The sequence below is a fragment of the Pogona vitticeps genome, chromosome 11 (assembly GCF_051106095.1).
Source record: "Pogona vitticeps strain Pit_001003342236 chromosome 11, PviZW2.1, whole genome shotgun sequence".
Taxonomy (NCBI): Eukaryota; Metazoa; Chordata; class Lepidosauria; order Squamata; family Agamidae; genus Pogona; species Pogona vitticeps.
The window spans coordinates 3,682,719-3,708,186 of record NC_135793.1 but is presented as its reverse complement, the minus strand read 5'-3'; the positions used below and the strand labels follow the sequence as shown (position 1 = coordinate 3,708,186).

At 43.7% G+C, this 25,468-nt stretch overlaps 3 protein-coding genes across 19 annotated transcripts in view; 1 reads left to right on the top strand and 2 right to left on the bottom strand.

Moving 5' to 3' along the window:
- Positions 1 to 1,482: 1,482 nt before the first annotated feature.
- NXT2 (nuclear transport factor 2 like export factor 2) lies at positions 1,483 to 7,364 on the top strand. Its single transcript, XM_020784385.3, has 4 exons — positions 1,483 to 1,647; positions 2,739 to 2,825; positions 3,368 to 3,512; positions 4,865 to 7,364. The coding sequence occupies exons 1-4, from the start codon at positions 1,633 to 1,635 to the stop codon at positions 5,041 to 5,043; spliced, it is 426 nt and encodes a 141-aa protein (XP_020640044.1). The 5' UTR covers positions 1,483 to 1,632; the 3' UTR covers positions 5,044 to 7,364.
- Positions 7,365 to 10,487: 3,123 nt separating this feature from the next.
- Positions 10,488 to 11,269, bottom strand: KCNE5 (potassium voltage-gated channel subfamily E regulatory subunit 5). The gene has a single exon (XM_078380787.1). The coding sequence runs from the start codon at positions 11,121 to 11,123 to the stop codon at positions 10,620 to 10,622; it is 504 nt and encodes a 167-aa protein (XP_078236913.1). The 5' UTR covers positions 11,124 to 11,269; the 3' UTR covers positions 10,488 to 10,619.
- A 3,530-nt stretch (positions 11,270 to 14,799) lies between these two features.
- ACSL4 (acyl-CoA synthetase long chain family member 4) overlaps positions 14,800 to 25,468 on the bottom strand; it is a 51,833-nt gene continuing 41,164 nt past the window's right edge. For all 17 annotated transcript variants that reach the window (XM_078380774.1, XM_078380777.1, XM_078380780.1 and 14 more), the window contains 9 exons: positions 24,988 to 25,111; positions 24,375 to 24,446; positions 22,669 to 22,808; positions 21,829 to 22,001; positions 21,582 to 21,656; positions 20,686 to 20,877; positions 20,115 to 20,229; positions 19,265 to 19,422; positions 14,800 to 17,767 (listed from right to left, as the gene is read on the bottom strand). In XM_078380774.1, coding sequence (XP_078236900.1) covers positions 17,610 to 17,767; positions 19,265 to 19,422; positions 20,115 to 20,229; positions 20,686 to 20,877; positions 21,582 to 21,656; positions 21,829 to 22,001; positions 22,669 to 22,808; positions 24,375 to 24,446; positions 24,988 to 25,111 — 1,207 coding nt within the window. In that variant the 3' untranslated portion in view covers positions 14,800 to 17,609. The remainder of the gene's footprint in view (positions 17,768 to 19,264; positions 19,423 to 20,114; positions 20,230 to 20,685; positions 20,878 to 21,581; positions 21,657 to 21,828; positions 22,002 to 22,668; positions 22,809 to 24,374; positions 24,447 to 24,987; positions 25,112 to 25,468) is intronic.

Sequence of the window (25,468 nt, the reverse complement as noted above, 5' to 3'; positions counted from 1 at the left end):
CGAATCAGTCATTCTAACCCCTTATTTCCTAAGTGAGTGTCTTCCATTGATGACAGACCGTTTGGTCTCATTTGGGCCATGATGATGGCAGCAATAGTTCCACACATTGAGAGCTCTAAGGGTGTGTGTGAGAAGCTGCTCTAACCACTATATAACCTGGGGAGGGAAGGAAGTGGAAAAAGCTGTGTGCTCCTTTACACAAGTGTGTGTTATGTGTCGCCAAGTCAGAATCAACTTAAAGCGACCCAAATAGGGCTTTCAAGGTAAGTCAGAATGGCTTTTCCAGTTCCACTTTCCCAATGAGTTTCCATGGCTGAGCCGAGATTTGAACCTGGGTCTCCTAATCTGCCACACTGTCCACTACTACCACCCTGGGCATGGGCACATTTATTTCTTTATTTTATTTAAAATATTTTTCTCTTTAAAAAGAATCCAAGCTGCTCCCTCTGACTTGAGCCTGCAACTTACATCATTAAAAAGACAACATGTAGAATCTAAAAACAGTAGGTATGCAAATACTGTATTTTAAAAGAATCAAACAAGAATTAAACATTAAAAGCAGTAATGAAGTCAATGCTAAAGCACATTTAAAACAACAGAGCACCACCATTCATTTAGAAACCCCTCTCAGACCAACAGTTATTCTGGGAAAGAGTGCCTGAAGGTATATCTTTGACTTATTAAAAAAATCGCAAAAATAAGCCAGGTTTGCACCCTGGCTGCACCCGCAACCTCCACCTCTGACTTGAGTTTGCAATTCAACTTTTTTTGTTTGTTTGTTTGTAATCTCGTTTTTATCGAAGAAACGTGGCACACATTTGTGGACAGTTATTTTTTGTGTGTGTGTGAGATGCAAATAGACAGACATGTGCGGGCGGGCGTATAAACATAGGCGGGATAGATTTCTTTTATTTTATTTATTTATTTATTTATTTATTATTTTTTAGATTTCTATCCCGCCCTTTTAGACAAAGTCTACTCTATATGTATGTATTCCTTTATGGTCAACGTGTTTAGCCTGCCATTCTGCTTCCAAGGCGAACAGTGAACTCATCAAGGGACCCCCGACCCGACCCTCGCCTCCCCTTCCGACGTTCACCCCCCTTCTCCTGAAAAGCAAGAGGATGGAAGACCGACCACCCCCCGCCGTTCCCTCCCGCCTTTCGTCTCCATAGCAACGCCCAGACCCAGCTTCCGGTCCCTGCGGAAAGCCGCCATGAGGTCCGGGCGTGCCGCTCTAGCCGTCCTAACTCTATGCTACAAGCCTTCCTTTCGCCACCATGCCTTCAAGCCGCACGTTCTCGTCTGGAAACGAGGGCGCGGCGTCCGGTTTAGAGGCACGAAAGGAGCTCCCGGGGGCGGTGCCCGTCTGTTTCTGCCATGCTTTATTCCTCCGTTTCGAGATCTTAACCCCCCGGGTCGAGGTGGAACGGTCCTGGCGGGTCCCCGTGTTGCTCCCCGGAACGGTTGGGGCGACGGACCCCCAAGCCGGAAGCAGCGGGCGGAGCCCTGCCGAAGGGCGCCCATCCGCTTCCGGCTTGCGGGTCTTTGAGCTCCTGGCGTGGTTTGGTCCCTCGGCTGCCTGGCGTGGCGGAGCCTCCCGGGGTTCGGGCCCCGAAAGACGCCGCTTGCATGGCCTCCGCCGTGGTGAGGAAGCGGGGAAAAGCGGGGGGCGGCCGGGAGCCGGGGTTCAAGAGGCCCCAGAGGGGTTCCATCCACTACAACGCCCACCCGTCCCTGGCGGGTGGCCTTGCTGGATGGGAACTGTAGTCCCTGGAGGGCCCCCGGGGCTGAGAATGGGGCTGGGCCTCGGATGGCTCGGCCTCGGGCCAGACGTGGTCGGGTGGCGTGAGGGGTCGGCGGGGAGGCAGGAAGAGGCCGGGAGCCTTTCGGGCTTCTTTTCCACGACTTTCTTTCTTTCTTTTGCTTTGTGTTTGGTGAGGCTGAGGCGAATGGCTTTTGGACTCGGAGGTCCTGTTCAAGCCCTTCTGTGCTGACCTTGTCAATTCTGCCACCACACAAGCGGTTTAGGTCTCTGGTTGGGGAGTTCGGTTCCCCCTCTGTGCCTCCTGAGAGAAAGAGCCAGGCTGGGTAGCCTTGGGCCAGCTGCACGGTCCCCAGAAATGCCCACAGAAGAAGGGAAGGAGAAACCACTTCTGAGTACTCTCTACCTAGGAAACTCTGAAATTTATAGATCAGAAATTTATAGATCAGAACATAGATCAGAATTGACTTGATGGCACATCATTATAAGCTGGACGAATGGCTCAGTGGTTTGGGTCTCCGGCTGCAGAGCCAGAGGTTAGGAGTTTGATTCCACCACGGTTAGAGTTGGACTTGATGATCCACGGGGTCACTTCCAGCTCTGCAGCTCTTAAATTTATATCCAGGATTGGCTGTAACTTGAGACTTGTTCCCTCACATTGCTTATGCTTCTTAACAGGGCTCTCCTTTAGATGATAAGATAGAAAGACGGTGGGTGGTGGAAATGTATCTGCTCTTGTATGAGGTCTTTGGTGTCCCAGTGTGATTTTTTTAAAAGAGTAATACATCTGTCTTAACAAGTGGGTGGAATATGAGTCCATAGGCCAGTCTTCTACCTGCTTATCAAACTGGCCCCTAGATGATGCAACAGTTATTTCTCTTAGGGCCTGACAGAAAAGAATTGCTTTGTCTAAATCTTGATTTCCTAGCATTCTGCTGAGGGGCTTTGTTTCTCTGCATCTTGTTTCGTCCAGGACTTCAAAACCTACGTGGATCAAGCCTGCAGAGCTGCTGAAGAATTTGCAAATATTTACTATGAGACCATGGACAAAAGGCGAGGGGTATGTAGGTTCCCAACGTTTTTTCTGCTTCGTGTGTTGACAGTAGTTTGCTTCTTTTCTCAAAGCACACATCTGAGCCCACTATTTTGCTTCTTTTTCTTCTTAATTCAGGATATAGGAAGTAGCCTTACACAGAGTCAAGCTTTTGGCTGATCATGCTTATATTTTGTCAGCTTTGACTGGCAGCTGCTCTGTAGAGGTTTTTTTCAGCCCTCTTTGGAGGTATGGGGATTGAACATGGAACCTTTTTCATTCAAAGCATGTACTTTTCCACTGAGTTACAGCTTCTCTCAGACATTTCCTTTTAGAAGTTCAGGGCAGCAAACGATCTGTGTAAATCACTATGAGCGAAATCCAGGTTGTTCATTCCACACAGAGTAGACTTGTTAGATCCAAGGGACTAAACCCCTTCACATCTCTCATAAAGGGAAGTAGAAAGTTAAATAAATATGGAGAGAGAGCACGTTTCACACTAGAATCGACACACACCTAAAACACAGTTCCTTCTTAAATTCAGTGTAACACTCTTTGTTGTTTTTCAGGTGTTAACTAGACTCTACACAGAGAATGCAGTGCTCGTTTGGAATGGAAATGCAGTGTCTGGGCAGGAAGCAGTTGCAAAGTTCTTTGAAATGTTGCCATCGAGCGAGTTTCAAGTTAACATGTTTGATTGTCAGCCTGTTCATGGTAAGGCAGCATACAAACCAAAAGATTGCTGGATTCTAAAGATGGATCAACTGCTTATCATTTCACATTGTGGAAAGTGCAATTGTGCCAGATGAAAATATTGTAAAAGCCTTTTCTTTGGACTTTTTAAACTACACCTTACATGGATAGGAAATCCCCCCCCCAATCCACAGGGGATCAGTTCCAAAGCCCCCCTCCCCTGCAGATGTTAAAAGCCATGGATTATAGCATGATCTCTGGCTTTCTCTAGTAGTTATTACATCTTGGGAATGCATATTTCTGTTTTTATCTCTTCATATTTTTAAATATTTTCAGACCCTGGATAAGTGAAACCACAGATACTATTCCTCGGATATGGGAGTCCTCCTGTATCTTTCTAGAAACTTAAATAGGGTTGTATTTGATCCTATTTACATATACACATATGCCTTATTCCCCCCATGCCATAGAATTGTACCTCTGGAGAATGTTTGCCTGTAAAAGTACCTCATTCTAGCAAAATGTAATATTTTTTTAAATGAAGCTTTTTTTAAGTCAGAAGGGGACCCTTCATTTGAATTTTTAAATTTTGATTAGATTAATGATAGTACGTTGAAATGGCTCTTTGCCTAGCCCAGTGGCTCTTAACCTTTGTTACTCGGATGCTTTTGAACTGCAACTCCCAGAAACCCCAGTCAGCACAGCTGGTGGTGAAGGCTTCTGGGAGTTGCAGTCCAAAACTCCTGAGTAACTCAAGGTTAAGAACCAGTGGCCTAGCCTAATTGAGCATGGGAGGTGGGGGTTGACCTACACCTCTGGGTCATGGGAGGTGATTTTTCTAAAGAACATTACTAACCAAACTATTTCAGGCTTATGTTACTTCACCTATCAAGTTGTTTGAAACACACACACACACACACACACACACACACAGCCTCTGTCAGTTGGGAAGTTTGTTAGCGTTTTTTGTGCAAGTAAGATGTTACAGAACTATTTTGTTTTGCAATATATATTATTTATATGCCACCTTCTTCCCCGAGATGGCTCACAACAGATAAACATAGTTTTAGAATATGATATAAGTATCCCATGAAAAAACAATTAAACCTATAATAACATTAAAAACCAAGATTAAATAACATTTAAAAACATTTGAAAATGTGTAAATTAAGAGACAAGCCTGCCTGAAGAGGGAGGTCACGAGGAAGGGGATCAACCTGGCTTCTTCCAAAGCATGGGAGCAGCCATTGAGAAGGGCCTCCCCAGAAGACCTTAAAAGCCGAGAAGGCTCATATGGGATGAGACGATCCTTCAAATAGTCTGGACCCAAGCTATTCCATAGCTTTCAGTATCATTTATTCTGTCTCTTGCAGAGCAAGCGACCCAAAACCAAACCACTGTCCTGGTGGTGACGTGCGGCACGGTCAAATTTGATGGGAATAAGCAACAATTCTTCAATCAAAACTTCTTGCTAACGGCACAGACCACAAACAATAACACGGTGTGGAAAATCATGAGTGACTGCTTCCGCTTTCAGGAGTGGCCTACTTAGTGGGCAACAGCAGGTAGATGTTTTCTACCAGATACATGGCTTTTGGGAGGACCACATGCTAGATACGGAATACTGCCTTTCTCTTGCTGCATCTTCTGAAGCGCTTCAGCCGGTCAGAAGCTGCTGGTTTTATGCCAAAACTAATCCTATAACTGCAGAACCCCCTGTGCCTTCCAGGTTCTATTTGACATCTTTCAAAAGGAGACACTCTTCCAGTTTATTTATATTGGTGATTTATGTTGGCGTTTGGATGGGAGAAAATGTCTTCCTTGTGTTAGCATTCTGTCTTTGACCAAGTGGGTCACTCAGTCCCTTTGTGATATGATAATACAACTCCCGTCCGTCACAAATATTTTTTGCTTCCGTGGGAAATTAAAATGTGACACACAGATGGACATGTGCATGTGGTTCTTTCATTCTGGAGCGTGTTCAAGCGCTTGAAGATGATATTTCTGAACAGAAGTAATTTGTAGGGGTAGGGGGTGCGAACGGGTAGGTGTATATCTGGGGGCTGATCAAAAATTAGCAACCCTCTGGTGGTGTGTTGCATTTCTAGGCTGAGTTTGTTGTGGTTTCAAATTGCTGTCGCTTGGAAACAGTTGATTTAAAAGAAAAAATCAGATTTAAATGAATGTCAGTGGTTTTTTTTAATGTAGAAGAGGAGAAAGCCAGGCTAGGAGGAAGTGTTCTGTCTTCCGAACCTCTGCAAGGCGAATCCTTCTCTAGCTGGCTGGTGTTTTATCTTTCTTTCTTATAATTTCCCTTTCACCATGAAAGAGCAGAACACTCTTGAGCAGCTTAGGATGTGATGTTGGTGAAGGAACCTCCACCAGCTACCTGTCCCTTCCTTTTCTGTCCCTTCATCACACCTATAACAATGCTTTTATCCTGTTTTGAAAACAGTGTGGAAGAAGGAAGTGCCCAGCACCCTCTGCACTCCCCTTTCCCTCTGTTCCACTGGTGCACTGTCCAAACCCATTTTCAGTTATGGGACTCCTCTGTTGCTTTTTGAATTTTCACGTGCCCTTCCCCCTTCAAACAAAAATTAGAGCCAGAAGATTTACGGTATGTTTAAAACAGCAGTATCCAACTTAGCTGAACAATTCTTCTGGAGCAGCCGTTGACAGATCTGACTCGTGTTACCTCTCCACGACTCACCTTCCAGCGGAGCAAAAGGAAACTTCAGAGGCATGGAAAAGCAGCGAGATTCACAGCCCATTCTGTGAGGTTTATTATCACACTGGGAGGCGCAATGGCCAGTTTCCCCATCGTGCCTTGAAAGGACATGCGACTTAGTTGTAGGGTGAGATTACCTGACCCCATCTCCCGACATCAATGTGTTTTGTTAGCTGTGCTGCCTTAAAGGCAGTGTTGTTTGGGGTATATCACACGTACCAGCATATCTGTGGAGGGCTTATCCTTAACAGGCATTCATGTATGGGACCCTTTCCCGTCCCCACTGATTCTGCAGCTGGATGTTTGGGGCTGGCATATGTATTCTGTGAGGAGGGCACAGTGAACTGGCATCTTGTCGAAAACCCTGTTGTGAATGTGTTCGGTTGGTGAGAATCCTTGAGAAATAAAGATGGGGGAATGTGTAATCTATAGTGGTTCTTTTATATGATATAGTTCAGGTAAAGATAGCGTTGGGTGGTCTCTCGGGGCGGTGGTGAATTGTTACTTAATTTGGAAGACACTTACCACTGATGGTGAGTGAACACTGCACTACTGCTTTTTAAACACCCAGGAAAAGAAAATTAGAGAATAGGACAGACTCTGTGACTTAAAGTAAGCTAGTGAAGCCTCTGCCTGGTGATCCTACTCAGTCCATTATGGGTATAGTGATACAACTAGAGCTCAGGATTGTAACCTTTTTAAATAATAGATTTAAGTGGTAGAGCAGAAACAGTTGTTATTAAAAGCCTTAGTTACATGATTAAAGCAATTACGGCGGCAGCATTTAAACCTGTGCTTTATTTCTTTATCTTGATGGTTTTTTGGCGTTGCTGTTTGACTTTGTGCTGTTAGTCCTGTGTGTGGAGAATATAATGCTTCTGTCTATTGCTAAACTCAGCTGCGAAGGGGTTGAGCAGAAATGTTCATTATTTAAAAGCTCAGTTGCATTATTAATGTGAAGCAATCTTGACAGTAGGATCTAAATCCGGAGTTTATCCTGTTTTTCTTTTTGGTTTGACTTTGTGTGTTTGTAACTGTTTCTCTTTGTAGTATTAGGAATTTTATGTGATAGAATAATGCTTTTGTGTATTGCTAAAATCAGGTGGAACGTGTAAATAAATCTTATTGCAAATATGAATGTTTAACTTTGGAGCTGAATGACTTTTTGCTTGCAGTAAATCCTAAAAAGTATATGCACCTGAAGAACAGTGTGAAATATTTTAATATAGCTTCCCATCCAGAATGAAACCCAGTTTTCTTGCACCCGAAAGACTGAAAATGCTTTATTTGGCACCGGCCTTCAGAGTTTGCATCTGTAGAAGTGAGCTGAGCTCCGTAAAACCTGGTGCCAATAAAATGAATCAGCACCATCTGTAGATCATAGCCATTTGTGACGGTTCGTTCTTCAGACACACAGATGTTCTGCATCTGTGACTCCGGGTTCCCTTCCCCACCAAACCAGCAGTTTCTGCCCATCTCTAGTGCCAGCTGTGCTTGGGAAGAGTATACATTCCAGGGATTCACACCATATCTCAGCGATGGCGAACCTATGGCACGCGTGCCACAGCTGGCACGCGGAGCCCTTTCCACTGGCACGCGAGCCATAGGTCGCCAGATCGCTACTCCCCCTGCCCCAGCCCCTGCGCAGCCAAACCTCAGGAGGCTGCTGTAGCCAGTGGTGGCGCTTCAGCAGGCGGATCCGGAGCAACTGGTGCTGGCACCACCGTGCCAGGATTCCCCCTTCCGCCACCACTTCTGGTTTCAGATCCTCTGGGTCCACCAATGCTGCTGTTGCCCCAGCGGCACACCGCCCACTGTTTTTCCCTCCCCCCAGTTTGGGCACGCAAGCCCAAAAAGGTTTGCCACCACTGCCATATCTCATTTCCTGTACACACCTTATTTGATATGGAGCGAAACGCTGTCTTTGCAAACAAGGCCTCAAAAAATTGTTCAGAATTGTTTAGAATTCCCACATATCCCTAACAAGCCGTGTGTTTGCCCATTGACTCAGTCTACAAGCTGAAATGGCTAAAATAACCTCTTGGACTCCGGTGTTTAAACTGGCACTAACCTCTGAACTGAGGTTTGTGCCCATCTCTAATGACAAGGCAAACCTGCTAATGGATCGTAATTAGAGATAGACATGAACTGGCTCATCCCATTTCATAAAGGCACCAGCCTCCGGCTCCATCAGCCACTCACCAGGTTCAGCCTCCGTGGTCTCCCAACAGATCTCCCGGTCTGGGCAAGAGCTCAGGCTTCTCTGCCCCGCCCCCGCCCTTGGCTGATCTGTCACTCAAACAATAAGGGTGGGGCAGAGAAGTCTGTGCTCTTGCTCCTGGTCAGGAGGTTAGCCGAGGAGGTGGGAAAAGCAAGCAAGCAGGGCCTGATGAGGGGCTGTTTGAGGCTGAGGAGACGGGGGGGGGGAAGAGCAGCAGCCCCTGTGCCTTTACGAACTGGGACGAACTGGTTCATGCCCATCTCTAATTTTAATTGTCCATTGAAGCCATCTCAAGCTATTTTGAATGACAAGAGGAGGAGGTTTGAACAATACTCGAAAAGGGCCTTCTTAATGGTGGCCCCTACTCTGTAGAATAAACTTCCATCTGAGGTACACCAGGCTCTGATGCTTCTGACTTTTAGGAAACTACTGAAGACCGAGCTTTATAAAACAGCCTTCAAAAACATATCCCCTGCGGTTGTGAGCTTTTAATTTTATGTGATTTTTAAAAAACGAATGTGGCATTATCATCATAATCTCATTTGGGTTTGTATCAATTTAAACACATACATAGACACTGTTGCTAGAAAAGTATGCTGAGCTACTCAGTCGAGGCAGGACAAAGAAGTTTGACCACAAGGCTAGCTGCTAGGAATACGAGGTTTGGAATTATTATTATTGTTGTTGTTGTTGTTGTTGTTGTTGTTAATTATGCCGCATTTCTCCCAACAAGGGACCCAAAGCGGCTCACCACATTAAAATTCACACAATTTAAGAACACAATGTTAAATGTTAAAAGATAAATTAAACAATATATGATTTAAAATACAATTAAAAGATTAAAATATCTGCTGGAATGGGGTTCAGAGGTTCAGTTATAGTTTACATGCTCCCATAATTCAACAGGGACCTTGAGCAACTAGCTTGCTTCCCTCCTCCACACATCGATTAAAGGTTCAGGAGCCCTGTCCCCTTTTTCACGTGGCCACCCTGCCAGGGAGGAGGGACTCCATTCAACCATGCCTCGGCTTTGTTTCCGTTGCCTGGCCCACTCCGCCTCCACATGGTGGCTCGCCCTTTGTTTCCAAAAGCGTCAGCAGACAGCTGGCCTCCTCCTTGGACAATTTATGACCAGCACAGCTGCTGGCAACTCTAGATGGGGGGGGGACTTTTCCCTTAATGTCAGAGCTGATCCATAACCAGCCAAGGCTTGTCATAAAATACAGGTTGCAAGCCTTCGCAAATACATGTCTTTTCCCTTTTTCCCCCTCTGGCAGTGAGGAGGGCAGGGATGGTAAGTAATTCAATGAAAATGTGTCCCAAATATATCCGCCCCGAGTAGACGTTGTCTAGAGGGGCCAGGTAAAAATCGAATAAATAAATAAAAATAAATCTTCTTTTAAAAAGGAAAACTGGGCCAGCAGGAGCCAGGTGGCCACAAAAGCATAAATTAAATGCTTGCTAGCACATAAGAGTAGCTTTTGTTTGAAACGACAAAACGTTCTGCAACAAGGAAGGATTAACCATTTTTAATTGGGCTTTTGCGGCTTGCAAATCACATCACCAAGAAGCGTTAAGGCCTGCCTTCCAAAGGGCTCTTTATTCCAAATCAGGGTAGAGATAAATCATGAGTTTTTAAAGGTGCTGTCTAATGTTAAGGGCTTTTTTTCCCTTGACTCTGCCTGCATCCTCCGCGTTTCTTTCCGCCCTGAGCTAGTCCAGCCCCCCATAAATCTGCAAGGCTTCTGTTCAAGAGGGTCTCCAATGGCCCAGATTTAGGAAAGTTGGGTGTTTTGGACTAGGGTTCTGAAAATCCCACAGCTAACACAGAAAAAAGCCATGATGGCCTGGGAATTTTTTTATTCTGATGTTTTATGTTTTTTGTTAGCATTAAAAAAATAACTTCTCTGCGCTCAGCAAATGCAAACTTCCGGGGTGGGGGGGGATCGTGCCCACCGTCTTTCCTTCTTCTCCCCCCCACATCTCCAAATTCCGCCCGAGTGAGAGAAAGCTCTGGTTGCATCCCGAAGCTTGCACAGTTAGGGCGATCGCTCGTCCGGCTCTGCTCGGTTTGGGACCCACCGGGCGCGTGGGGCAGCTCCGGGAAGCGCCTTGGAAGGTTGCGCTTTGGCTCCGGGAGGCGTCAAGATCCGGGGGTCGGGGATCTCCCCTTCCTCCCCTAGAGAGGCTGGCTGTCTCCGCTGCCCCTTCGCTCTCGCTCCTCGAAGCTGGAGTCGCGGAACTCTGTGGCTGCCGCCCCCGGCGGGGTGTTCCCTCGGCCGCCCCCGGGGCTGCCCGCGCCGCCCGCCGCCCAGTCGCGCTCGATGTAAAGATGGTAAGGGTCGTGCTTCGACTCCAGCTTGCGGGAGCGCGTGTAAGCCAGGATCAGGCCCCCGGCCAAGCAGCCGTAGAAGATCATGATGAGCAGGATATACAGGTAGGCGTCATCCTCGGCGGCGGGGGCGGCGTGGCTGGCGTTGGCAGGAGCCCCGCCAGAGCCGCCCCCGCGCAGCTCCCGCCAGAGCCGCGCCACTAGGCGCCGGAGGCGGCGGCTGTCGCTGCAGTTCATGGGATGCCCGGGGCTGCCCTGGCTCTCGCCTTCCCTCCCGGCCGATTGCCCGCCGCCCGGACGGACGTGGCTCGCCGCCTCCGGGATTCTCGACTCCGCAGGACAAAGGCGCATCGGATGCTGTGGTCCCTTCCTTCGCCCCTGGCTTGTCGGCCAACGGTGGAGGGGGGGGTGAGGGGCCGCCGGCCTCGCCCTCTTTCAGTCCCCCCCACTCACCCAGAGGCTTTCCCTGGAGGAGGAGGAGGGGGAGGGCGCGGGCGTAAATCGGAGTCTCTTTTCTCCGCCTCTGAAAACCTTCTTTGTTCCTTAACTGGAAATCCTGAAGCGTAAATCGATAGAGTTGCCCCCACTCTCCATCCAGGAGTTGATCTCTCTCTCTCTCTCTCTCTCTCACACACACACACACACACAAGTCTGCCTGCGAATTTTCCTCTGATCCAAGTCCCCACCAGGTTCTCCCCCTTTTGCTGTCTTGCGTCTTTTTCGCCAATGAACGTGGCTTCTTTTGTGGGTGGCCATCAGGAGTTTAAACATCGGCTTCATTTGCCTTTGGATAGCTCAGGAACAGATCACGCCTTGAGGCAAATGGGCATTTCCCCATCTCACAAGGTTTCCCCTCCAGAGAGGGAGATCTTTCAGAGTTACATGGCCGAAATATGAGGCAGGAACAAGGAGCGATGCTGTTGCCCTACTGACCAGTGGGGGAAAAAAACAAAGAGCAGGCAGATTTTCCAAATGTCATTGAGGCCTTGCGTTTGCTGGAAGAGGATTGCACAGCTTAAACGCTGATGTGTTTTCCTGTTCTAAAGATTTGCCTGCTGAAGGGTCTGATCTGACCCTGCCATGATCTTCCTGGTTCCCACAGTGGGGTGCAAGGCATCACAGCCGATGGCGGGTGAATTTATGCCGTGACGAGCAGCATTTGGGTTTAAAGTGGGCGAGTACCCACTAAAAGAAAACTCGGTTCTCAAGGTCTATAGCCAAGTCACAGTGCAAGTGTACTTCCGAGTCCTGTTTGAAAGCACTTCATCGGGCTTGTCATTACAGGCTGAGACGGCCAGAGAAAGAGAAAATGGTCTGTGAAAACTCATCTCAAGGACTGTATGGTAACTCAGCATTCATTGGTGGGATATTGCTTGTGGGCTTCTTAGAAGCCTCCAACTGGTCATTGTAGGGACCAAAAGAGTAGATCAAATGGACTTCTGGTCTGAACCCACAAAAAGTCAGACAGTATTAATTGCTGCAGATACCCAGTGATGTGCATTTCACATTCTATATCTCATCCCATCCCTTTCTTTTATTATTGTTGTTTGTTAGCACTGGGAGTTGGGTGTGTGGAGCGGACGTTGTAGGCTTGAAACATGTTGTATATATTTGATCTGGGAGTTGGTTAAATCTGTTCTCTGTCAGCCAGCTCAGCCATGCAGAATGACCAAAAAAGGCTCTGATCCTGATGGCCTGTCAGCATCTGTTTCATCCAGAGAGCAGCTTGGAAAAGCTACATACCCCTGTGGTCTGAACATGGAAAGAAATATTCAGTGGGTGGCTGCATTTATCAGGTCTGGTCCCGTCCCTCTTGTTCCCTCCTTGAAAAAGCAGCAGCATCTCTGAGATGGGTTGTCCTGCCTGGGCTGAGAGGGGCAGGGGGTCCACTCTTTTCTCCGTTCTGGCCAAAATAACCCTTATTCTCAAGGTGCTGTTAGTACCACCTTATCCCTCTTTGGAAACCATTGACTATGAACTTCTCTGCTCATAGGACTGTGGAACCAGTCGTTTAGTTGTGTCCGACTCTCCGTGACCCCACGGACCAGAGCACGCCAGGCCCTCCTGTCTTCCACGGCCTCCCAGAGTTGGGTCAAGTTCATGTTGGTCACTTCGATGACCCTGTCCAACCATCTCGTCCTCTGTCGTCCCCTTCTCCTCTTGACTTCACACTTTCCCAACATCAGGGCCTTTTCCAAGGAGTCTTCTCATGAGATGGCCAAAGAATTGGAGCCTCCATTTCAGGATCTGTCCTTCCAGTGAGCATTCAGGGTTGATTTCCTTCAGAATGGATAGGTTTGCTCTCTTTCTAGTCCAAGGGACTCTCAAGACTCTCCTCCAGCATCACAATTCAGAAGCATAAATTCTTCAGCAGTCAGCCTTCTTTATGGTCCAGCTCTCGCTTCCATACATCACTACAGGAAAAACCATAGCTTTGACTATGCAGACTTTTGTCAGCAAGGTGATGTCTCTGCTTTTAAAGATGCTGTCTAGGTTTGTCATTGCTTTCCTCCCAAAAAGCAGTTGTCTTTTAAATTGTGGCTGCTGTCACCATCTACAGTGATCATGGAGCCCAAGAAGGTAAAAACTGTCACTGCCTCCATATCTTCCCCTCCTATTTGCCAGGAGGTGATGGGACCAGTGGCCATGATCTTAGTTTTTTTTTATGTTGAGCTTCGGACCATTTTTGACGCTCTCCTCTTTCACCTTCATTAAGAGGTTCTTTAATTACTCCTCACTTTCTGCCATCAGAGTGGTATCATCTGCATAGATTAGACTATGTCTAGATGGGCGGCATATAAATGCAATAAATAAATAAATAAAATAAAATATCTGAGGTTACTGATATTTCTTCCAGCATTCTTAATTCCAATTTGGGATTCTTCCAGTCCGGCCTTTTGCATGATGTCTTCTGCATATAAATTAAATAAGCTGGGGGACAATATACAGCTTTGTCGTACTCCTTTCCCAATTTTGAACCAATCAGTTGTTCCATATCCAGTTCTAACTTGCTTCCTGTCCCACATAAAGATTTCTCAGGAGATAAAGAAATGGGACTGCCTGATCATCTTATCTAAGGACTTGTCATAGTTTGCTGTGGTCCACACAAAGGATTTTGCGTAGTCAATGAAGCAGAAGTAGATGTTTTTCTGGAACTCTCTGGCTTTCTCCATAATCCAGTGCATGTTAGCTTATGGAAGGGCATTTCTGGGGCTCTCCCAAGAGACTCTTCCCACCCACAAACAGCCCATGTTAGATTCTCACCCATTGCTAGAAGTATCTCCTCCATTATATCTCACAACAATATGCCAACCACAAGAGCTTAAGTTCAGACGTGCACACACCACTGCTTCCTTCTACTTTTGTAACACTTCTCCTGATGAAGAGATATTTGTTTTGAAAGCTTGCCTTTATTACACCAACTTGAAAAGGAGGCATCATCCCCGGATGGATTTTGGAATTTGCTTTGTGCAAACATGACCAGCCCTAACTTTGTTCCATTAAAGTGTTCTTTATAGAAAAGCAGACATTGTATGGCAAAACAAAAAGGATCATCAAGCCATATATTGGTGGCTTTGTCAGTGTATGGTCCAGAATATTGTGCTAGACGGGTCTTTGGTCCAGTCTAGCATGCCTCTTATGTACTTAAAAGTTGACTAAAATTAAACAGGTGGTAGACGATCTACTCTGGCTTCTCTATCCCACAATCTCAAATGTTTGGTGGTCATGTCATACTAATTCTTTTGGGTTGGTTCTAAATGTGGCCTTAGAGCTAGGTTCAAAATAATGTATGAATGCAGAGTGAAAACAATATACAAATGTTTCTAAGGGAGCGTTTGGTACACAAGGGCAACAGAGAGATAGTATCAAACCAGACACTTCTAGGAGGAACTTTCTTGGCAGTCTCTTGGGGAAACATTAGAAACGTTAATTTTGGTACTTAACAGCAGGAAAATTCTAGAAAAAAAATGTATAACCATGATGACTCCCTAAACCGTGGAAGAACAAAATCTCTTAAACACCATGATTTTCTGCACCAATTAAGCTGTATTCTACACCGGATAATTCTTATTTAAGAAGATTCATGCACACTGAAAAGAACAGCAGCCAGTAAAGACCACATGAACATCAGAGCAAAGAGATTATGTAGGCCAGAAATACACTTCATAATCTAATTTCATGAGCTTGCTGTCTGATTTCGAAAAGCAGGCAACACTTATTTTTTACTCTATACGCATTTGTTGTCTTACATTTTTTTTACCATGTCTGACAAAGTCAAAATAACACATCTGTTTCTAAATAACAGAGCAATTTTATCACATTTTGAATGTAACAGACTGCAACAATGAGCTCATCTGAATAAAAATCCGGTAATTGATAGGAGAAGCATTTCTTGTACACGTAAAGAAAGTGTATGTGTGAGGCATATTGCTGGTCTCAGCACTAGACTCCCCTCTTACATTAGCAGCAGCCAGATTGGACCTGATGAGTTTCAGTCTCTGCAGGTTCAGGTGGCATTGTGCAGGCTTGCCAGAGAAGCACAGCTGGAAGGTATATATAGCAAACAGTTTGTCTATTAAAAACTGAAATTGGTCCCCAAGGACAGTCAGTTCGGGTCAGAATAATGGCTTGGAGGTGTAACAGCTGGAATGATTGATCTGTTGTTGTTTTAAAAGCTGGCTGACCCACACATACACTTCACAGAAGGAAAGACTTGACCAAGTTGCATTTAAAACTTGTGTACTTAAACATTCATACAAAAAAATTCCCTTCATTCATTAGAAACAATACTAGGTATTTTTCTTCTGAGCGTAATATACACATTTAAGTATGAATAAAAGAAAACTATTTTATAAATACTTTAGAGCCAAAGTCAAAGTGTAACACGTTGCAATCAAGGACCACATCTGTACAAAAAATATGGAAGCAACATATATAAAAAGATTAAGAAAAAAGTGCAAAGTAGAACAGCATCAAGAATGGTCACACCTTACAGTATTTTGCATTCAAGTGTGAACTGTCGAAAGGGATACAGAAGCCCAGCGCAATGAACTAAAAAAAGACATTCTTATTGACTGCAGCACAAGAGAACACAAACTACAGAAGAGCCATCTTCCTGCTCTCCCCCCCCAGCACACACCAAACCATTTCCAGTTTTTAAATAAACATTTTTCACAAATGGAAAAAGACAAAGGTTTAAATACAGTATATTCCCTTTAGACAGGCTTATTAGACAAAAAAAAAGTTTTAAAACCAAGTTCATTACTTACATATGAGAAATACTTAGTCTTCACGTGCGTTTGGCTCTGTGTCATGTACTAACTAATAAATAGAAATGCCCTTTTGAAAAACAAACATAAAAATGAATCAAAACCCATTCCTTGTGTTGATGAACTTGGGAGGGAGAAGCACAGAGATCCCCAAAGAAGCCAGAGTAGTGTTATGGATGGCAAGGAGCACTAACATGTCATATATGATTTTTTTAAAAAAAGGATTTTAAATCTCCTTGGCTGAAATCTTGTTATCCAGAGTAGCAAGACACCGCTAGAGTAGGCCCAGTGGAAATCTGGTGAGTCAGCTGCTCTCTGAGTTCCACTGCTTCAATGGGCTGACTCAAACTTCAACTTCCTACAGAGCAGCCACAGGATTTCAGCCCTTATGGCAGCTCTGGAAGTGTGAAAACGAGTCAAAAGGAACTGACAGGATGCATCTGAACACGCACAAAAAATCTCTCTGTTCACTTATTTTCTCCGCTCAAAAGTCTATCTGCTTCCCTTTTAAATATTATAAATATTTTTATGGGCTGAAATGCCAAAGTTGTGCATTTCTTGACTTTGTTAAGTCAGCAATTTGTGAAAAATTAGATTGAGGAGATGTATTGCAGAATTGCAGAAGCCACTGGAGAGAAATACTGGCTTTTACATCTGTTTTTACAATTCTTTAGTACAGAATTAGAACAAAACAAAAACAAATTGGAACCGGGCCCTTAATTCTCTCAAGACATTATCACAGATATCTCTTCTCTGCAAGTATTTCCACAGAGCCAAAATTGTCTTTTTGAGCTGCCTCGGATATGGCCAGCTACTCTATGTATTCAGTAAGGAGCAACTGAATACAGAACTTGCCTTTGCAAATATGTAGACTAAAACGTCACTGATTATTAAGCTGCTGGGCATCTGCAGCTGAATGCACATGATACAAAGCCCATTTTGCAACAGCTGCATGTTGAATGGATAAGGGCCCATGCCGTTTTTTGGCTGCGCGAAAGTACCGTTTCAAACGAGGAGCTTCCCTCTTTCTTCTCTGCCTCTTAGCACCTCTCACAAAAGTCAAGTTAAAAGCAGCTATTTCACCTAGCGAAGGACCTGAGATGGCAAATTTCTGAGCAGCATTCTGAAAAGCAGAAGCTTGGGTCTGCCTAGCCTTTCTTCGCTTTTCCCCACCCACAGTTCATACATTAAAGACACACTATTTCCCCCCTCCATTAAAAATATATATATATGTATCCTGGGATCTTCAAAAATGACCTAATTCCTTATGAATAAGTGGAGCCGGAATATAAAGGTAGAAAGAATGGTTTATCCAATGATGGCGTTTCATACGAACACAGACATTCAATATTAGGAGTGATCAAATGAAACAAAGGCAGTGGCAGCATCTTGAAAGTGTAGTAGAGCGAGCCAGCACTGCTATTCCTTCTTCAAAGTGGGACGCAAGTTTCACAAAATGCCGCCTCCCCCGTTTATCATCACAGATAACATTGGGGGGAATAAGGTTTGTCACACCCAAATTGTAGAAGGATTCTTGTGCAGCTTCTGACTCGCGGTGATTGGTAGGTTATTTACCGCCATACATTCGCTCGATGTCATTGAGGTAATGGTTTTTCAGCTCTTTCCTTTTCAGTTTGAAAGCATCTGTGACCAGGCCCGTCTCTGGAGTCCAGGGTTCTGGGCTTAACCGCACCTTGACCGGGATTTCAAATCTCTCCAATTTCACTGCAGAAGCCATTTGAGAGGGCAGAGAAAAAGGGAGATTAAGAAATGGAGACTGTATGCTAATAGCAAACAAATATCCACATATCCAAACATACAGTGTTCAATTATAGATGGGAGTAGCAGAATCCCTCTCTCTCTCTCACACACACACCATGTATCAAAGAGATCGCCACAAAAGTAAAATCTGTCTCTACTTAAAATCCCAGTGTGGGGTAGTGGATAGAATGACGAACTAGGATTCTAGAGAACAGGACTCAAATCCTCACTCCGTCACAGAAATGCAATGGGAGAGTGGGACAGGAAAAACCACTCCTTCAATATCTCACTTACCTTGAAACCCCTGTTAGGGTCGCTATCAGCTGGTTCCAACTTGACAGCATAGAACACACACACACTCTCTCTCTCTCTCTCTCTCTCTCTCTCTCTCTCTCTCTCTCTCTCTCTAAATCAATTCAAGGGTTATGGCACATCTTCTCACTGTATTTCCAGAAGCCAAAACTTGTCAGGGCCTATTCTTGTTTTTAAGAGTTAAGCCTTCACTTTTTACGCTATTCGCTTTTCCCCCAGGTTCCATTTCTTTGTGATTAGTGGATATTACTTGAAATACTATACATGCGACATCAAGGTGAAAGGGTTTTGATAATCTACTCTGCACACTAGCAGACTGGCTGCAGGCTGCTTGGCATGGTATGTGGTGTGAAGTCCAAACACTGGCAAGTTTCAAATAACAGGAAAGACAGCAATGCAGAAGAAGGAATGCATGCTACGTAAGCATGAAATTGTATCCTGAAAGTGAACTCTGGGAATGGGGAGGGAGGGACCATGGGCAGCTGAATTCCTGATGCCTGTCTTTTCTGCCTTTAACATGAAGATGTAAGTGAGTAGGCAAATGCAGGGAACGATGGGATTTGTGTTTCATACAGCAAAGCACCATCACTCCCTTCATGCTGTGGGAAATAACCAGAATAAGCAAGCAGTTTGGGGAGGAGAGGTCCAAGGATTTTTCTGTAATTCTTTCCAACTTTGTTATCACATTTATTATTTAACAGATTTTTGGGATAGATTATCCTATCAAGGGGAAGTTAGCATTCCTCTGTTAAAAGAACTGAAGCCAAAATGAGGCCACTGAGAAACAAGAGGGAGGTATGAGTGTGCTTTAGGGGAATACTGAGGTTTAAAGGAACAAAAGATGAAAACAGTTACTTTTGTTTTTTTGAACTTCAGTGCTTCAAAACCTACAGCCTACACCCAAGTGGCCTTGCTGGCTGTGGGATCTTGGGAGTAAGTATAAAGACCTCATGCTAGATAATCAGGAGAAGTTAATTGTTTCGCTTCAGCCTAACAGCTGCCTTACAGTATCTTGGAGGAAGGCACAGCTGGCTGGCACCCTGAACACAAAACCCTCCTGTTAGACGAGTGAGGATATATCCGAGCATTCTGCTGTAGGTCTCACTTTGTGCATCACAAACGCACAGACAAGCCACTCTGTTGTCTTACTTTTATTTGCCATCTCCTTAATCTCCTTCAGGACTTCAGATTCCATGATTGGATTGTTACAGATATCTACCCAGTTGCCAATCACACCCTTCTGTTCAGCAAGAGCAGCCAGTTTCTTCTGATTGGGAACCACAAAACTGATGACATAGGACTGGTCACTGAAAAAGAAGGAAATATAACATCATGCAGAAGCTACATCATATTTCATTGCTAAAGATGTTGCTAACATGCTATTAGCTAGACATTCACTTCAATCCTGCAAAAATGAGACTAAACTTATTTCCAATGACACCTGTTTCAGCCTCTGTCAGAAAGAAGGCAAGGTTAAAAACTTCTGCTAGTGCACATGTCTACTAACCATGTGCAGTGCCACTCACACCTAATTTGATCCATGTCTGAATACACAAACTGGGATCCAATTTGCAAACTGGGACTCTTTGCTGCACCCTGTGATCATCATAAAGTAACGGCACCAATAGCCCAGATTCAGTTAGTGTTTTGCATTCAGCTAGACACAGTGTACCATCTCAGCTTTCAATCCACAGATCTATGATCTATTACTCACAGAAAAATAGCCTCTTATCATCTAATGAAGAGAAGGCACAAATGACATACTGTTTTTCTACCGGAGATACATAGCGCCAGACTTGCTGGAAAGGCCCTGACTATATCCAGTCTTAAAATTCTGAAGCCATGCAAGAAAGCCTTTGGAAAATGAATGATAAGATTTTTAACTTTACATTTTAGTCTACTTTAACTAAAAACTCTGCTTTGCCTGTTAAAATTGTTTTTTTAATATCTTGAAAGAAATGAATAAAGTAAAATGATTAACAAATAGATGCATGCTTACCTTTTGGCATAAGCACAGATATTATCAATAAGTGGGCAGTTTTTCAGGGCTGCCTCAACTTTGCCAAGTGAAACATATTCGCCTGCCTGCAGCTTCACCAAGTCTTTTTTGCGATCTAAGAGAATAATTAGATGGAACCATCAGTGCTTTAAAATGTATACAACTTGATTTTAGTCATTCATCTCTCCTTGGGAACAATTTCATGAGAGGTAAGTGAAGCTTACACCTCCTCTGCATGTAGGAGGGAGGTCAGTACTAACAGACCTCTTAAACTGTTCAGTTGTGAGAAGTCATCATTCAGACTCCTAAAAAATGAGAAACCATTTGTGAAGGAAGTCCAATTTGCTTTTATAATTTAGTATCTGCTATAGACATAAAGCAAAACTAAAAATGAGCTTGTGAAATTTTTGGGTGAGATTACAGAAAACTTTCCTAACCACTTTTTTTCTTTGCAATATATTATAAAGCCATAATTTAGCACCTGGAATAATCCTATCAGAAAATGATACATATTAAACTTGGAGAGGTAGTACACTAAACTGCAGTGCTCTGAACCACAAGGAATAACTACCTATAATTTGTAGACAGCCGTCAGGATGAAACTCTCCAATATCACCAGTACAAAACCATCGTTGTCCATTTTCATCAAGGATGTAATCTTCTGCTGTCTTTGCTTCATTTCTGAAGTATCCCATTGATACGTTAGGTCCACCAATGATAATTTCTCCCCTAGGGTTTGGCTGATCTCTACTGGTATAGCCTCCTGAGAAAATTATAGGTAACACAGAGTGCACACAAAGTTACAACATTTGCTGTATAGTGACAACTGGGACACAGGTCAAAGCATGTAATTAAGAATTACCATTGATTAACTTCAAGCTAAAAACTTCAGAGACAACACAACCTATCACATTTTAATAGAGCTATTCAATGTTCACAATGTTTTTAATAACAAGTTATTTGAACTTATCGTGAACCACTCCTGAACAAACGTTCAGAGAGCCGAGTTTTGCCTGACTGGTAAAAGTTATACGTATTTATAACAGCAAGGCTCGAATTACCTGGAAGTCTTCCTTTCAGGGGCCTGTCTGGGGATTACTCCCTCCTCCACCTCAGTGGAGAACAATTTGAGTGGGAAATCCTACATTCAAATGATCAGGGGGGTCTCTCACATGGATGTTCATTTTTGCCCACAGAGAAGAAATGGCCAGAAGTACAGTCGTGCCCTGCTTAACGATTACCCCATATAACGACGAATCCGCTTCATGACGATGTTAACGTCATTAAGCGAGGCACCACTGTAAGTGTATCGGACCTGAAGGATAGTGTTTTGGGGAAACATCTAGAAAAGGGAGCATTTTTTCACAAATAAGTTTATAAGACAAATATTTTTCAGGCTTTCCAACTTGTTTATATTGATAATCTTGACACTGGATGGATGTTTATTGAAATAAAGTGTTCCCTCACCTTCTTGCCAGTCTCTCAGTTTAATCTCACAGCAGATTAGAGGAGCCCCTACTCTCCCAGTACTGTAGTCAGACACTAGAGGGATAAAACAGAAAAGAGTAAAATTGTAGTCAAAGTATTTTCATTTTCAAACAGGTTGAAAATACAAAGCCTAGATGAAAGAACTGATAGACACGGCATCCACATTTCAAGTGTTTGGCTGAAAATCACATTGGATGCTAAGACGGTGCAGCTCCGGAAGCTTTACCTTCGGTAATTGTTCCTGCTCCACATGTTTCTGTGAGCCCGTAACCTTGGCCAACAGGGCAGCAGAAACAGATATTCATGAATCTTTGTGTTTGAGGTGAAAGTGGCGCGCCTCCTGAAAGCATCATGCGTATGTTGCCTCCTAGCAGCGCTTTCACCTTCTTGAACAACAATCTTAAAGAAAAAGAAATGTGTGCATTAACATAGGAAGAGTAGGTGCCACCTGCATGAGCAAATGGTTACCTTATAGGCACCCAGTATCCCCTACTCTGCTATTTTACTAGTCATACTACTCGGTTAGTATATAGACTATGGATTGTGGCTTTTAAAGAAGAAAGTTATTGGGAGCACATTTACACGGAGTCCAAGGATTACGATTCTGTGACACAGCAGCAGCAAATTATCCGGTTTAAATCTGAATGTGCACAACAGCGAACTGAATGCACTCCTTGAAAGCCCAGGGGGAATAAAGGAAACTGTTATGCATTATTTGTTTTTATTTCCACTCTACAGTCTAGTGGGTTTCAGCGCTAAAGGAAGTAATTTCTGGCAAACGGTATACCCGCCTCAGTTTGTAATACCAGAAAGTGCCCTAACATAAATGATGTCAAAGCATTAGCCTTCTGCCTAAGGTGCAAACTGGGCAGTCCCTACATAACTGCCATTCATGCAGAAAGAGAATGTTTAGCATTTCTTGGCCGTGCCTTTAGACCAAGAAATGCAAAACCACCATTAACTGGATGAATCCTATTAACATTTCAGTCCCTATGCAATTGATTTACGTTGCAATTACTTCTGTAACAAGACACATACCAACTACACATATATGAACTATACTTACAAGTTACAGAGAGGTGCGTCATATCCTCTTTTGATTTGTTCTAATTTATAGTCGTATCCTATCTTGAACAATGTTCTTTGAATATAGTTCATCTCTTGAACTTTGCTCATAACGTTCTTATAAATTCGATCCATGATTTCCTATAAAGAAAATTTAAAAGGGGGTTATATGTGCAGTCGTGGTCCAGTTTATATTAGTGGAGCCTGACTACCTAAGGGGAATAAATAGCTTAGTTATTCCTTAGTTGTGTAACACTTAATGTGAAGTCTAGTTAATCTATCTGTGCTCAATCTCAGCCAGGGGCTATTATGTGTAAACACTAAGTGGAAATTCGCAATGGAAAAAACAGCTTTCTTCCCTCCTCCCTATACTGTAACTATTTCAGCAGTACAGCACATGCATATTCAGAAATATAGTTGTAACCGTTTCTTATTTGGTAGCGAGGGCCAAAAGCATCAAGGTGTGTCAGGCTGGATCTACCTGTCCCATTAAGATTTTTTTAAAAAGAAATCCTTTTCTTTTCAGAAAAGGACCTTCCTGTTGAAGCAGCACATGTTTTATTTTCAAAAGATAAGCTTAGGTTACTTTATGGATCAGGAATAAGGGAAACTCAAGAAACTGCTGTTTCACAAAGTAAGCTGCATGGGTCAAACAATATCTTGAGCTCTTTTTCTGCAGCCGATGTGACTATCCGCTGGTTAAAATTACAGCGGCCACTGGCAAGCCGCAAAGAATATAAGTAGTGTTTGGTTAAGTAGTGGCAGTTTGCTGCTTTGATTTATGTACTGCAATTATGCCAGCATAAATAACAGGATTCTTGCCAATAATGTGACTGGGATGGCGTTGTGAGGGAGTTTCCTAACACCTACCCTGTTTCCCCGAAAACCTAACCTGAAAATAAGTCCCAGTATGATTTTTCAGGATGCTTGTAATATAAGTCCTACTCCCAAAATAAGACCTAGTTAAGTGAAACCCCACCCTCCACCATTGTGCAGCAACCAGAAGAAGATGGCATGACTATATTTGAATAAATGTGGATTGTTGTACATGAAAAAAAAACTCATCCCCTGAAAATAAGCTCTAATGCACTGTCTGGAGCAAAAATTAATATAAGACCCTGTCTTATTTTCAGGGAAACACGGTAGTATGAACAGCAGTAGTCAGCTATGTGCATTCCCAGCTGTTTTGTTGTTATTTAGTCGTGTCTGACTCTTTGTGACCCCACGGACCAGAGCACGCCAGGCCCTCCTGTCTTCCACTGCCTCCCAGAGTTGGGTCAAGTTCATGTTGGTTGCTTCGATGACCCTGTCCAGTATCTCGTCCTCTGTCATCCCCTTCTCTTGCCCTCACACTTTCCTAACATCAAAGTCTCTTCCAAGGAGTCAGCTGTTTACTGTAAAAACAGCTGTTTACTGTAAAAAAGAAATGCGTTGAATGAAAAGCTTATTTGTATTATGGACTTTGTCAGCCATATGCAAGCCCCCTGTGTTTCTTGAGTTAGTGACACTGGAATATAGAACTATAATTCTATACCTTCTAATCTGGGAAAATACATTTCTGTAGCATTTATTTCCTTATGTTTGCCTGCCATGCAAATACAAGAGTTGCCATACAGGAATTGCACTTTTCTTCCTTTCTTTTCGTGTTCATGCTTTTTGCAGTGAAGACCAAATATTTCACTCACACCCTTCCCTACTCGTACTTACAGGCACAGCTGCCATCAGTGTGGGCTTCAGAACCGTACAATCTCCTTTGCTTCCCTTTTTAATTTTACTGGACTGCAAGAAAAAGAAAAGTGAGAGACCTAGCTTAAATTCAGTTCTTTCCATGGGAGAAGGAATTTTTAAACTTGTTTAGCACTGCGAAGACCTTCAAACTGAAAACATTCAGTTAAAGTAAAAAGATTGGTGAAATTAATCACATTTCAACATATTGCTGTGCTCCAGGGTCAGTAATTGAGACTGGCCTGCTGATGACACCCTTTTGTGTGTTAGATAGATGTAGGAAACTGAGTAAAACTAGCCCAAGTTGTTACATCTTTTTAGATTTCCGTGCAAAGGAAATTCGGAACTCAACTATGGGAGGGGGTGGGAGTAATGCTGTTCAGAAAGCCAATTCATCTAATCCCCAATGCAAAACGCACCAGGGGGTCCAAGTATAATAGGGTTTTATACTTTCATGGACAAATTGTTTCTGAGCCTTCCAGTGTGATAACTCTGGGGATGCTTCCCATCCAAACAAATTATCCAGCCCTTGGCACATAAAAGCATCTCTTCCTTGGCCCAGCAACTCAAAGGACAGCTCCGCAGACTCTCCTACCTGGTCTGAGAGTGTGAGTGGAGAGGAGTATCCAATCCTACAGCCATAGGTAATACAGGAAATTTCTGCTGTCAGTTCTAGTACGTGAGCCAGGGGCAAATAGCCAATATATGTATCCTTGGGTCTAAGAGAGAGAGAGAGAGAGAGAGAGAGAGAGAGAGAGAGAGAGAGAGAGAGAGAGAGATTATATGCTTCAAGCTAGTAAGCAGCATATCTTAGTACAGTGTTCTAAGAAGCTAAGAGAATGATTACTTTTCTAAACCATTTTCTTATAACTGAGAACATACATTCTTTAACGTGTATCTAAACTTCTTGTAGTTCATATCTTCTTGTGTTTTTTATTGTAATGTTCTAAAATCGTTCTAAATTAATGGCAGTATTGCGTGCTTCACTGCCTTTTTAATGTTTTAATTTCCAAAGCAACAGTCATGGCAGTTTGTTTCAGTATGTTGGCAAAAGGAGGGGGGAGGGAGAAAAGAAA